A 15,572-nucleotide genomic window follows, 5' to 3' on the forward strand; every position below is an offset into this window, starting at 1 on the left:
ACTAAGTATCCGAAAAAGATTATGCCGAAACCATGGATGCGCATGGCAAGAAAAGAGTAGGATTCACTGAGTCATTATCCTCCGCTTTTCCAACAAGTCGGATTTATGTATGACGTAGCCCAATTGAGGCATTCGATCTGAGCTGACTACCCATTAAATATTGCGGCGGCTTTTGTACGGGTTGTAAGCTCATGGTACTCCACTTTTAGTATCACTACTCTCTACTGTCAGTGATTATGACATTTTAGTGACCAGATACACACTACAGTATCTCATTATGCCATTATTAGGGTCACGCAAGTAAGACTTACTCTATTATAATGTTAGAAAGTTTATTCGTTACTCCACACGATGACTCTTGAACGAAGCGTATTTTTTAAAAATTATTTTTGCAATAGATATCTTTTGTAAGAGTATCTCGGCCGAGTTCGATAATGGAGCCAATCCCTTAACATCTTTACGAGTAACAGTGATTTTAGCGGTAGCTATCCATATCCCTTTTTTACTATTATTATTGAAACAAAGGATAGAAGTTACGTCTCATCAATAGAGGCAGCATCGTCCAGCGCCTGAAATCTACCGGATGAAATCGGAACCAATTTACTATCTATTGACTGATACACAGTGAAACCTTCCTTAACTAATACCTTCATAATACTTTTTTTTTTTTTTTTTTTGTATATATCTATTATTATGGGAGAACCTCCCTTTCACGGACACGGACAGTTCTCTTCATCCCAACGTTATAGGAACCTCTTCATAACGGACAGGTATTATTCTCAGCTCATATGAATTTTGCACACAAAATACTTCGTGAAATTTGAAAATAAATCTTTAATTGGCCCTTTCAACTGACCTGGAAGTTACAAATTTCGATCGAAATCTAGTTTTTGCAACAGCGAACTATTACAGACTTTTCCCTTTAAGAAATACAAAAATCATCTAACTGATTAATTGTCTACATTTTCAGTATTTAATAATGATGTTACATGACCTTGGATTACTTTCAAGATTAGAATTAAGAATTTGATTTCTGAGCTTTCGGCATCTATGGCCATATTAGTCCGACACGTATGAAGGATGACGTCACTCGGCGATCACGTTACCTGAAGAATTGGGGAGAAAGAAAGGAGTAGGGAAGGAAGAAAGCGGCCTTAAGGTAGGTATCGTCTAGGCATTTGCATAGATGAATGAGTAAACTTTACTCAGGATGGCTGGCCAGAAAAAGCTCTTACACTTTTTCGACGGAATGCCTCCACCGGAAAATGAGCCCGAGACCGCTTGCACCAAAGGCGAGTGTTAGCGACTACGCTACACGGGGCAATTTGACTTTCAATACAGTCAGTAAGCGAATAGAGGATTTTTCTGGACAGTTACCACGAGTTACTTGAGAAAAAAATTATCACGTAAGCATTATACTTTGCGGTACATGTCCATATAAACACATTTTCCAGTAGTACTTTTGTTTCGTTTCAGAGGGAGATTTCCACATCATTCCCCCAGTAATTCGAACACTCAATACAGTATTTCGATATAAGCCTATAAGTACATTTATAACTAATGTATTTCTAAATCTAATCCATTCTAGTGAATAATCTAAATTTGTAAAACTTCTGTAACGGACAAATAATGTTTCGTTGGTTTTCATTACTCAGGGTTTACTTATTATAAATTTTTACCATTTAAAAGAATCTATTGAACTAGCTTACCAATACAATCAGTATTTCGCCAGCCTTTCAGAAGTATGGAAGATCCCATACAGCAGGGGTTTTCAAACTGTGCGGTAGCGCCTCCCTGGGGAGGTGCGAGAACTTTAAAAGGAGCACATTTATAATGCAACACACATACTAAGTCTGCACCCTTCATCTTTAGTAATACATAGTGGACTAAGCCTTTGTATCACCTTTGTTCCACATACGATCAGAGATGACAATTTCACTTTTGACTTAAACGTGTATAATGCATGTTAGATGACTACTAACGATCTACTTTTATCTCTGTAGATCTATGTCTTCTTAAATCCCTTTCGAATTTCGCGCAACGCCATGTTAGCTGAATTTTCCCTCTCTTAATTGTTATTATTTTTAATCTGAGTTTTAATCTTTTCTAAAGTACTACCTCCATTCACAAATATTATTGTTTTATTTTCATTGGTCGAAGCCATTTTACAGTCGTTTCTGTTCGACTTGGTTCTTCTTTGCTTCGTTGCCATAGCTTGTCTTCGCTTTTCGTATTTTGCTACTCTGAGAAGAAAGAGACAGTGAACAGTACGAAAGTAACTACAAATATTTTATGTGCAGGCGTTTTATGTTGATTATATAAAGTGTAATAGGATGTTTTTTGTGAATTGATTCGCCATGAATAAATTTACAGTGAAGACTAGTAAGAAACGTGAATTCGATAATGCAGAACTCAGTGGCTAAGAGAAACCAAAACAGGAGTATAGAAAATATGATGAACATTATTTGAACTACGGTTTTATCAGTACCACTGTTAGTAATGAAGGAAGGCCTCAGTGCATAATTTGTTTAAAAGTATCGACTGCAGATAGCATAGTACCCAATAAGTTGAAGCGACATTTAGAAACTGTGCATACCAATTTACAAGATAAGAAGCAGGAATATTTTTCGTATAAAGCAACTGAAGTGAAAAGAAAGTGCATTTTCTTATCAAATGTTTGTGCCCAGGAAAGCCCTCCTAGCATCGTACAACGTAGCATATCGTGTGGCACAATGCAAGAAATCCCACTCTATAGCTGAGGAACTGATTTTCCCGGAAGCAATTGATATGGTCTCGATTATAGTTGGTGAATCTGCTGCTAAGCAACTGAAAAGTGTACCTTTGTTTGACAGCACAATTACTTGCCGAATAAGTGACCTTGCCGATGACGTAAATGAACAATTAATCCAGGAACTAAGGGGGAAGGACTTCATGATTCAAATCGATGAGGCAACTGATAGTAATAGCGATGCGAACTTAATCTGCTATGTGAGAATCCTAGCCGAAAATCATAAATTCTTGGAAGATCTTATGTTTTGTGAGAATATCGCACTTGACACGACAGCAAACAAGTTGTTCGAAATTGTGGACATGGTTACAAAGAAAACAAATAGGACTGGAGAAAATGTATGGTAATGTGCATAGATGGTACTCGCTCCATATCAGAGATTACAAGCTCTCATACGTAAGAAAGCCCCCGAATGCACTTTGGACTAACTGCATTGTACTCAGGGAATAACTTGCTTCCAAGAATCTCAATAGTGACTTAAACGACATACTGTCATTAGTAATAGAAGTTGTGAACTACGTCAAAAGTAGCCCCAAAGAAGCCATTTTTTTTTTCTTTCTTTCTTCAAAAAAAATGTGTGCTGATATGGGAGCTGAGCGTACTTCTATCCTGTTTTATTGCAACTTACGTTGGTTGTCCCGCGGTACTGTAATCTTCTGTCTTTTTGAACTGAAACAGGAACTATACTCATATCTTGTGGATGAAATTCATCCCAGTGCTGAAAATTTCATAGATTCTGCCTTTCTTTTCAGAAGCTGGTATACCTTTGTGATATTTTTGAGAAACTAAATGTTTTGAATGTACCCTTACAAGGGAATGATAAATTTTGCAGTTGCCAGACAATGTATCAGGCCTCAAAAGAAAGTTGCTGCTTTGGAAGAGGAGCATTGAAGACGGAAACATTAGTGTCTGCTTTCCTACACTAAGCAAGTTATTAGAAGAAACCGGGGACCAGTTAAATGAAGAAATCAAAACAGTGTTTTAGGAACACTTAACACTCGGGAAGTACTTTCCAGAGGTCACAGCACAACTGGGTCGTGAATCCATTCAACGCAGAAAATCCACCAAATTTCACCACCCGAGAAGAGAAACAGCTTATTGATCTTTCTTCTGACGGCACATTGAAGCTTTTCTCTGCATCGTTTGCTGAGCTCTGGAGCTCAGTGAAGAATGAGTACCCGGAATTAGGTAAGAAGGCCTTATGAGGGCTTCTTCGTTTTGCAACTTCCTACTTCTGCGAAACCGGATTTATCAGCCTTGGCGGTGATCATATCCAAATATAGGTCAAAAATAAATCTCCAGAAAGAGATAAGTGTTGCCATTTCAAAACATGTGCCGAGATTTAATAAATTGTATGACTCAAAACAAGCTCATACATCCCACTGACTGCTCAATATTTAAAGGTGCTGGTTTTTATTATTTAAATTCTCTCTCTGCTCCTATTTCTCAATTTTAACCTAAATATCTGACTTACCACAATTTATAATTATTAACACTGGCTAAACTTTGAAAGCTGTAGTCAGTGTGTACAATGTAGATCACCTGTGTTAATGAGATATTTCCTGATTAATAAATGAAACATAGTTATCATAGGGTCTTTCTTTTAGGGACACATGTATTTATATTGTTGACACATTTCATTTCTGACAGGGAAGGCGCGTTCAGATTTTGGTGGTTGAGAAGAGTCTCAACTGCAAGAAATTTGAAAACCCCTGCCATACAGGAAAAAAATCACAATACAGAATTACCCTGCTGAAGTTGCCTTGGACGCTCGAACGCAGTAGTTCTCAACACGTAACGAGTCCAAATTTTCTATAGTTCGACGTTTGATAACTCACCTGATCAGAGAATCACGCCATATAATGATTTAGAAACTGACTGTTACTAACGTTGATATACCATCTTCTTAAGAATTACTACTGCCTCAACAAGTGAGGATCACGTGCTACCATATTCAAAGTATTTAAGCTAATAAAAAGTATATCTCAATGAATATACACACTACCTTATTATTTTCACTACACAATACTCACATGTATATTTACATTTCGTGAGGTAATTACTAAATACTACTATAAACTCTTTTGCATTATAAGCTTAAAATTACTTACGTTGATCTCAATATACTAATATTGACAATTTGTAACACTAGCATTTATTCTACGTAAATCTATCCTTTGCACTTATAAATATTAAACACTACTAAGGACCAGGGTTCCCTGCCAAAACATTTCCTCTATTGTTCCAAAAATTCTTACCAGAATAAAGGCAATATTGCATACTACATGTGCCTATCACACTGTACGTACAAACTACGACCTACATTTCAAATGCTATTCAGAAAAATTCTACAATTCCTACCATGCATGTGTACAAACACACTACTAATAAAAATTAGATTACTGATTCTAATTTCTGGCTGCTCAACTATTCCAGTAGAAATGTTTTAAGGCAAAACTCGTCCTCCCCCCTCTTTCTCTCTCTCACACACACACAAATATATCGAAAGATAACAAATTTGTTCGAATATTACAATTTCAAACAATCTTAATGCCGCATATTTAATACTCTTTCACGTCAACCTTTTAAAGAAATAAGACCGAAAGAAGTACGTTAACTTAATTGGAATGGTCAAATCAGGATAATGAATATTTCGCTATCGCCTCCTAACACCTGCTATATGAGGTACACTTGGTTCTTGTCTTATTCAATACAATACCAACGAAAGCTTTAAAATTTACTGTGTATTGATGGGAAGAGTATGTGCAGCCTTCTCTACATTACTCGAAACAAACCTGTATAGTTTTCTGCAATTATCTATTAAAAAATTGTTATATCGTAGCCCTATACTGAACTTGAGTTTATACTTTAAATGTTCTAAACACTTTCAGATTGCATTATTTTCTCCAGTGGGGGCAATAATCACCCACAGCCTTTGAAGTAAAATCCTCTTTCCTTGCAAATGTCATTTTTTTTTACAAGTCAGCAACTAAATCAATATGAAATAATACAACTACTATCCTGTGTTGAATCAATAATTTGTAATATAGAGAAGTAATAACAATGGATATTCGCTGCTTCGCATTGAGAAAAACCAATTTAAAAGCCAAGAGTTACGTAGAATTCTCTTAAAACAGTGCGAAAAGGTTCAATAGATCTTACCTATGGATGATGCTAGGAGCCTTAACGAAAGACATTTTAACTACATTTTCTATTCCTTAAACTGCTGCACCACCTGAAAACTAAGTATCTTGGATCAAAAGTGGGAGCGCTAACAATTTATCCCCGACAATTTTTATTAATGTGTTATACACAAGACGATGTAACATTTTACATATGAAGCTCAACACCTATAAGGTGTTTATTTTCCAATCACGATAAATAACAAGAAAAAAAAAATCAATGCCCTGTCCATGAGCAAGTTAAATTTGATGCATATGTGTCATATGTTGTCCTTTGCATAGATCAAAAATGAATTTGATGAATCTTACGAAAACTTCAACTAGTGCTTAGCTGCTGATTTGAAATAAAAACACACTGATCAAAGATAACTTCTTGAGCTACATCAAACCCAAACAGTATTGAAAACTTAAGTTTAGCAGCAGCTCTTATTGTTTAAATGTGATATGTAAGTAAACACTCACTCTGCAGGACTTAATAGTTACTGAAATTTACACAAAAGAAGTTAAATGCTTAAAATATTTTAAAAAAATACATAATAATTAAATGAAACAACTACGAAAAGCGTTCGATAGTTACACTAAAAAGGCAGTAAAAAGGTGCATAATTAAATCTAGCATTGAAAAAGCTACGAAATTTTGTATAAATATTCACAAATAGACTAGAGAACGGAAAGTAAAGACCGGAAGCCCATCACAAATAGTAATACACGATTACTACAATTAGTCATAATCTTGCGAATGATTATCTCAACCGTGCGGTGGACATTATCCTAAATTCCGGCTTTCAATGGCCTCGATTTTCTCATTCTTTTATCAACTACTACACACAGCACTTCTGACGCCCTCGATTACGCATATTATCCAAACAAGAACTGTGGTACGTATTGTTTCAAAAGTTACGAATAAAATGCATCCTGAAAAATTTCGGCGAGGGCGTTTCGAGCTCATTTCCCATATGCTAAGTCCCTAGCAGAAGTATTACGTGAGTTAATGCGAAAAACCGTATTATTTCGGGCAAAGAGGTGCGAAAATGAAATTTGGAACTGACATTATCGTATAAGGGAAAACTACAAAATTTGGCTTTTTTTAAAACCAAAATGTTTGATTTTTATTATATATTTCAATAGCACTTCGTTAAGATCTTTAAAATGAGCCTAAACTCTCTTGAGGAATGTACCATTGGCGAAGTGTTTCTGATTATATTTACTTCCAGCAGTTGTTAAAATGCCAAAGAAATTGATGTATTGGGAGAAAGGGCCAGTGTTCAAAGTTTCTCAAATCAGTACACAACTGACTTCCTGTCTCGTAGGAGTGTTTACATTAAACATACAGACACGTTAACATAAAACGGCGCCAAACAGCTACTTAAAAACTGTTTAAAGCTTTACACAAAAAGTAAATTTAAAATGGTGAAAGCCAAATAAATGATTGTTAAATAATTGATTTGCTTTAAAAGTTTTATTTTTTATGCGCACCATCATCCTTGTCTGTTACAACTAACTGGCACTATATTTTTAAATTTTAAACTAGTTAAAAAAATAGTTTTTTTAATAATTATTATTGTTATGTATACAAATCGAAAGTGTTTGTTTTTATTTATTTATTTTTTTTAGTTTTAAAAAATTTGTGTATTTGTCCACCAAAACGTTATTTTTTTTTTCAAACAATAAATTAAATCACAAATACACACATCGAGGTTAGCTAAATATCATATTATGGCTTATAAAAAAGTTTATTTTTTAATTTACACAACCTTGACCTCAGGTTATTTTTACTTTTAAATGCTTTAACTATTCTCTCACCTTCCACGTACCAAATATTTACACTAAAAATATTTTAATTGCTTATTTTATATTAATAAAAAATCTTTATAAACTATTAAATAAAAAAATATTTATTATGTAATAATCCCTCTCTAAAAATTAATAAGTGGCTACTAATAACATTCGCATTAATAAAAAAAACTTTATGCACTATTAAGTAAAATTCTCTTATTATATAATACTATAATGAATATATGCGGACCGCATGGATTAGAATGTAGCGTGCTATGAAACAAATACAAGAAGTAGGAAATGGTGGTCGTCTTTGTTCCTGTGGAGAATTAATGTTGCTACTCAAAAGGCTCTTTTGCTTCATCGCAAAATGTAGAAGAAATGTACTGCGGATAGATTTCCTGGAATTTAGAAGATTTTGGCACTTTCTTTGTTACGGAACCAAAAGGTCTAAAGTTGGAAAAGCTGAAGTTCCAATATCGAAGGAAGTGCCTACGGAACTGCAGTATGGTAAAAGAGAGTATATGATTGATCAGAAAAGGAGGAGATATGTTTTATGTCGCAAACAACTAAAAGTTGCAAGAAATTTAATGAAGGCCTGCACGACAAATGCTTTGAAATATACCACACAAAATACAGTTGAAAGCTACGAGTCATGAATGTATTCAAGTATAAACAACTTATTACCTTTAGTCATACTAGTAAAGTGTATAGTTTGCAACTATTATTAGTTCATTTATTCGGAAATTCTGTTTCTGTTGTTACGTTAAAAAAAAAAAAAATGTTTCAATGTGAAGGATTAAGAAATCATTAATCACAAGTATTTGCCTGTGATGCATTACTGCAACATTGAGAAAAAAAAATGTTTTAGGAAAATTCATTCGTAACCTTCCTTCTGAAATGTTCTCGCGCACAACCGAAATTATCGATAAAAATATTTTGAGCTATATGGATTAAACAGTTTGATTATAACAGGGGGAAAAAATGAGTGGCTATACACACGAACTTTAAGAAAAGCTTAACAAATAGTTACCTCTACGTTGGAATTTTTTATAGAAAAAAAGTTCGCAGGTACAGAATACCGATAAATTGAAACTTTCTCACGTATTCGAATGCATTGAAAGCTAACGAAAACAGTGCAGTAATACCACATTCGTCAACTTTGAGATCATATATGACTAATATCTAGCAACACTGACACAAACAGTTCTAGTGAGTGTTCATTCTAAGGGAATCTTCAATATATCCAACACCCTTGCCCTCACTTCTATTCACTGGCTTCTTGTGGAAGCAACACTGTAGCAAAGATACATATATTTTTCTAACAGCGTAACGAATATGGCTATTTAAAGTCACACATAGAGGAAAATAAGGAAAAGATTGCACAAAATTGCAAAGCATGAAAATATGTTGATAACACAGTAAAATTCAGTGTAAAAATCAAAAGGGTCAGTGATGGAACATAGTATACAACTTATAGTGCGCTAACCATTAAGCGTTTTATATAGGTTTTGTGTTTAACGTCTCTTTTTACCAACAGGTGTGATCCTAATCACTACTGGGAGTGGGTTCGTGGCTACACTCTCACTAACCTTATATTTAATAAAAAGTAAATAAAGCATTCTCCATCAGTTTCAACAGAGAAAAAAATTCAAGTAGTGAAATATTCCATAATGTATAGTTAATCTCTTTGCCCTTTTACAGAAGTCGCCATTCTTTCCCAAACATTTTAATAACCTCTCTAAAACAAACAAACTGTTTTCAGTTTATACGTATTTAGCACAGCAATGTGAAATAGATCTGCGATGCGATACAGCAAACTGAAAATCGAGACTAGTATCCGCAAAATGTATACTGCAGGCTACTTTGTAAGTGACAAATACTACATAATTTTACGTTAGTAACTGGAGCTCGAAATGCGTGTATATAAAACACAATCAGAGTTTTCTGTTACTAGTTTAATTACTAAGATCCATAGACTCTTCTAATTGCTCTAGTACCACTGAAATATATCAGTAATGATTAGCCAGCTACGTAACACGATTTAAGCTTAAGCTATCCTGAAGAACAACAATCGATAAATTTGATGCTGCTGTATGTTCTTTACGTTCAATTAGTAAGTCCTTTTTTACTTACAATGACATTACAGTAGTGTTTAAAAAAAGTACTAGTAACTGTAAGTTCTTTGACGTCTGCGTTCATCTTGCATCGAATGACCGAAAAAGGAAATGGAAGTGGGTTTCGAAATCACTTGATCTTGTTAAATATCACAGCATATTAAAAATAAATTACTGCTTTACACAAAGAATATACCAGATGCTTTCTTTACTTCAACAAAAATAATGTTTCTTCGGGACCTTAAGGTTCTGAGAGATTAGTAATAAAATAAGAATTCATGTACGCAGAGTTCAATTAACTATAAATTATATAAACCAAACCACTTGGCGTAACGGGCCGAATTGTGGGCCTGAGTCACTCCACGCCATCTGTTAGCGACTGTTGGAACTACGTCCAACCTAGCGACGAACGCGTGGTCAGCACGCCGCGTCGCCCTAATCGCTAACCGCTGTATCGGGAGCCTTCTAGACCTAGTGGTCGTCACGTCTTTTCTTCACGTCACTCCGCAGTTTTGCATCACAACGCTGGGTAGACACCGAAAACTGGGGAAGCACGGGTCGCGAATCGAACCCGGGACCACGCGGACGAGCCCAACGCTCTAACCACTCGACTACGGTGTTCCAAATTTTATGTTTATATAATTACATAAAAGGTTTTGCCTTTCTGTTGCATGTATTGTATTCTGATATTTTGATTACCTTTCTTGTTGTAGGCTTCATCTGAGGAATAAACTACTTATGCAGGTAAGTACGTCATTTAAATTAACCTTATTGAAATGTGTGAAATATACACTCGTTGTGAAAACTGAAAAAATATTACTGACTGTCACCACGAACATTCTCGTGTTCGTACTGATGGTCAGTGATATTTTTCAGGGTTTTCACAATAAATTTATATTTTACACAATTTTAGTTCAATTAACACTTTCAGCCCCATGTGTATCTTTTTGATACACAGTGAGGGTTTACTGATGGACCACGTGTATCAAATAGATACACATGGGCTGACAGTGTTCATAGCAAACTGTAGTCTGGTCCCGAGATGAAATTTACTCAAACAGGTTTGGGGCTGAAAGTGTTAAGGAGATTTAAAAGACATACTCACCAGCATACGTATTTTGTTCCTCAGATGAAGCCCGCAGCAAGAACAGTGGACAAAATATCAAGAGAATACAACGAATCCATGTAACATTAAGATCAAACTTGTTATTTAACTGTATGTACCAGTTACGTGAAAAATTAAACCTGTAGCATCATTTGTTTGTACTGATTCGTAGTACGTGGAATTTCAAAACAAGTTTATCACTAATATAATGAACAGCCGTAAAATAACATGCAGTTAAAATTCAGCTGAGATATTAAAGAAATTGTATACTTTGAAAGTTAGCACTATATTTGTATCTACCACCAAACAACACCCAAAACTACGATACCAACCCTAATTGTGACCTTTTGCAACATATTACACGAAACATGCCATACTGACGAAGACAAATATATCACGGAACAAGACTTTACTCTAGAATAATAAAACTACTTAAAAATATAAAACAACTGAAATTCATAAAACCTAAAGAAGAATCGAGAATAAGAGTGCGGAAGATATGAACACATTCATATAAATGAAACAACTCGAAATCTTGAACAACAAAACTACAGTAAAAGGTGTCTCCCAATACTGGATTAATACAAAAGATGACAAAAAAAAGTTACTTTCTTTCTCCTGTCAAAACAAGAAATAAGTTTTTAATCCCAAACATTCACAATAATTCACTTCATCACCAATACAGCACTTTCACTGGACCCACTAACTGGAACAACCAATACGATTTAAACTGTGTTACTAATCACAACCTGAAATGTAGGAGAAAGACAAAATGGGAACCCTGGAAAATAAAGGAAGAAATTCAAAACAGTTGGCCTACCCATGCCAGGGGAAGCGGGACGCTTACTTTGACCAGTTTGTGATTGTGTTTGACCTGCAATTGACCATGGCACCTCTGTGTGAAAAAAATAATCGTATTTAATATTGCAAACATTTACAAAATGATTCCCATGCGTTCAAGAAAAAAAATAATAATAATAAAAGCAAGTGCTACATTAAAAAATCCAAATCCTGAAATTAAGAAAACATTTAAATAATCTACAATAAAGGCTTGAAAAATAAAATACTCATCACAATCTGTCATTGTGAAACTTCCGAAGTGAATCTGGACAAAAATCATCACAAGAAATACTAGCAAGATTTCCTATATTTCTAGCGAGTTACATTAATGACACTATCCGAAAAGTACTTTCATAAAGATATAACTTAATGAGTATTCAATAATAGCAACCAGTATTATGGACTTACAATTCAAGAATATTTAAAGTAGGGATAGCCAACATGTCAACGGTGGCCCACTAATCGAGCAACAAGTTATCACAAAAGAGATTTGAAATAGGTTTTTTACACTGCAAAGGTCTTTTTGCACTTGTCAATGATTAAACTCGGCATGTCTGCCATGAAAGAAAATATAGGATAGAAAACAAGCAAACACAGTGATATAATTCAATTAGGGTAAATTAGTAACACGGTGCAATATGAATCATCATCTGCCGAAACTACGCGGTAAGGCAAAAAAAAAAAAAAATCCAGTTATTATGAAAAATGAATCAAATACTTGTAGGGATTTTAAATTTAACTAGGAACGAAAAATGCGTTGATTGCCAACAGACAGGGAACAAATAGGGTACAGACACGGAGGAAGCGAGAAATGAGTTAAGTATAAACACTGTCTGATGAAACCAATATGTTCAGTTAGTTGGCGAAACTCTTACATATTTAATGTTTTTAAATAAACGTTGCTGTGTTCTGTGATTTGCATTTCTTGTCGAAGTTACTTAAGACAGCTTACGACAGCTTAAGACAGCTAAGTTACTTAAGAACAATGAAAAGTAGCATATTAATAAGGTACACCATCAGAACCATAAAATTAATATATTAACAAAGGAAAAAAAAAAACAATATAGTATACATTAAAAAACAGAACATACAACGGTGAGTTTTAAGTCTTGCAATATTCTGGTACACAACATACTTGTACCTTCCTGCTAGTTGCACGATTCCACGTCGATACCACGCCTTGTTTTTAGGTAAAGAAGTCTGTCACTCCTGTCTTCTGTTGGTTGGTGAAGAATCGTTAATTTCAGGTAGTTCGCCATGGACCAAAACTCATACTAATTGAAGGAACATAGTCAAGATTATATGCCGGGTGTTAACATGTTGAATGCGATCAACTTCCTGCGAGTTTTGAGCCGAGTGTGGTTTTGCGTTATCTTGTAGCAGTATGGCGCGCTTTCGGTTCACCACTGCAGGATATTGTAGAGTAGTGCAAGATACATCAGCCGCAACTGTTCGAACATAGTGAATTGCTCCCCTCGTAGTTCCAACACACACAAAGAACTTGATGCTCGAAACGGCCCTATTTGACGACCAGTTCTGGAAGTTGGCCTTGCTCACTGTTTTTCCACATTCGAATTTCGAGAAAAAAAAATCGTCGCATGTGACGGCACGTATCAAGAAACGCACATTACACGGACTTTGCACCAGCTGTCGACACACATCCATTTTCCTCTGGGCCTGAGCTGTGGTATGCTGAATTCGTTGGCCTATGTGACACAATGCGGCAGCTCCCGACAGTTTTCAGAGTTCGTGAGGATAACGCACTACAGTGAACTGGGGCATGCTGAATTCGTTTGACAATCGGTGTGTTCTGATGGATGGATTTTCCTCAACGGTGTGTCGTACAACCTCAGAATTATTATACTGGGGCAACGGCCGGACTTCGGCTGATCTTTGATATTTTATACACTTTGTACGAAATTACTGGAACTAATGAGTTGCCGTACTGTAGTTCACGGCTTCTTGCCCTCTCGCATGACAAATGTTTTGGGTTGCAGCCCCAGCATTCTGATTGAGTTCTAACTCATACAGTAACAGTTCACGTATCAGACGTTGTTGAGTACTCATCGTCACTGCCACTAAAAACTGACTGATGCTTTTAGTGGCTTTTGTATTGAATTGATGCTTTTTGTATTAAACTAGTTCATTTGCCACACTACTTCTGGAGCCAGTTTGACCTCCTACATAGGTCGATCACGGCGTATACATGTGCCTCTTGTTTGGGTTGTGGAAATATTGCAAGACTTATGACTCAAATTTGTTTTAAGATTTCAGAATCAACCAAAAGTAGTTGTGCATGTGCTTCAAGAATATTAGTCTAGAAAATTTAAGCATATAACATTTATGAGAATATTCATTTACATCGTACCCGAGAATTATTTTTCAAGCCTTTAAAAAAATAATGTGTTTCACATTGAGTAAATAGGTTGTCTGCAGCAAGGAAGCAAAGTATCCAATAACGATTAAGATCTATTTTTATGTCTACTTTCTTATTAAATTAAACTTACTCATATTATAAACTCTGCACTCACATTCATAAAGTGGACTGCAAAGTACGAGTATAAAATACACATCTATCTTCATGTGTGTATATACAAATTTAAATTGTTACAAATAATTCATGAACTCTTTCACATACAACCGGAATTACTGCTTGTTCATATTCGGCTCTTAACAAGTTATCTGTAGAATTCCTTATTTAGTAGCGAAAGCGGAATTAATTCGTGTAATCAAATATGTTTCAGCATTCTCATTGTACAAAGCAAGTAACGTTCATCTAATATATATTACGTATTTCAAACAATGTTTTCCCTATTTTTGTATCTTATTGCTAGTGTGCAATTTAATCATATCCAAAATCACATCATCTGTTTAATTATATGAATATTTTTACAAATATCGCAATAACGATGAAAACTTTGTATAGTTCATGTTCAATTGGTAACTTCGTAACTGTTCCCCCTAATAAATATTGTAGATAGTGTTAAATGTGGTGCACTTCTTAGTTTAACGTCCCACAATTGCGCTTGATAAGGGAGACTATGATGATGATAACGAATGAAATGGTAGAATGAAAAAAATGGGAGGAAATAGAGGAACATTGATACAACCCATGCACATGGTTTTTGTCCACTACAAACCCCACTTGGTGAGGACCGTACCAGAACATACTACCACTGGCGTTGGTGAACATACTACCTCTGACCCATCGTGGCTCCTACATACTGCACTAAATGAGAAATACTTTTGAAATGGACAAGCATATGCATTAATTGCTATACGAATAACAATATTTTATAAGAAAAAAACTACAGTGATCGCGAAAAAAAAAAAAACTATAGTGACCTAACTTCAGTAAGTATTGTCCGAATAATTGTCTTCATCCGTTAAAAATGTTTATTCCTCACTGCTGTTTTCTTAGGTTACTCATTTGAAATGAAAGTTACTTGTTTAATGTATTTGCGAGTTACAACGGGATAATATCATACATAGCACGTAGCAGGTACACATAGTGCGTAAAACGTCATATTTAACCCAAAGGGAAGTAACCCAACGTTGAGAAGTATCAAAAAGAAACGCCGAATTATGGGTAGAGCTCAGAATTCTCTCACCTTAACTCATACTTGAACTGTACACATTATAGTTTAAAGGGACAAGTTTTGCCAATAGATGTCACTACAGTCTTCGTATCTCTCATGTATTTTTTACTTTTCACGAAAACTCACGATTTCTCCTACAAATTTCAACCTAGAGACATTCAAATTT

General features: G+C 35.1%; 1 protein-coding gene across 9 annotated transcripts in view; it reads right to left on the reverse strand.

The window, feature by feature from the left end:
* AGO1 (protein argonaute-1) overlaps nt 1-15,572 on the reverse strand; it is a 259,835-nt gene that overhangs the window by 83,508 nt on the left and 160,755 nt on the right. For 4 of the 9 annotated variants that reach the window (XM_081755713.1, XM_081755710.1, XM_081755709.1 and 1 more), the window contains one exon: nt 11,788-11,862. The exons of 3 other annotated variants lie outside the window; for them this stretch is intronic. In XM_081755713.1, coding sequence (XP_081611839.1) covers nt 11,788-11,862 — 75 coding nt within the window. The remainder of the gene's footprint in view (nt 1-11,787; nt 11,863-15,572) is intronic. 2 more of the 9 variants (XM_081755711.1, XM_081755716.1) reach the window with 1 other exon arrangement.

The sequence above is a fragment of the Thermobia domestica genome, chromosome 4 (assembly GCF_964235325.1).
Source record: "Thermobia domestica chromosome 4, izTheDome1.hap1.1, whole genome shotgun sequence".
In the NCBI taxonomy this organism is placed as follows: Eukaryota; Metazoa; Arthropoda; class Insecta; order Zygentoma; family Lepismatidae; genus Thermobia; species Thermobia domestica.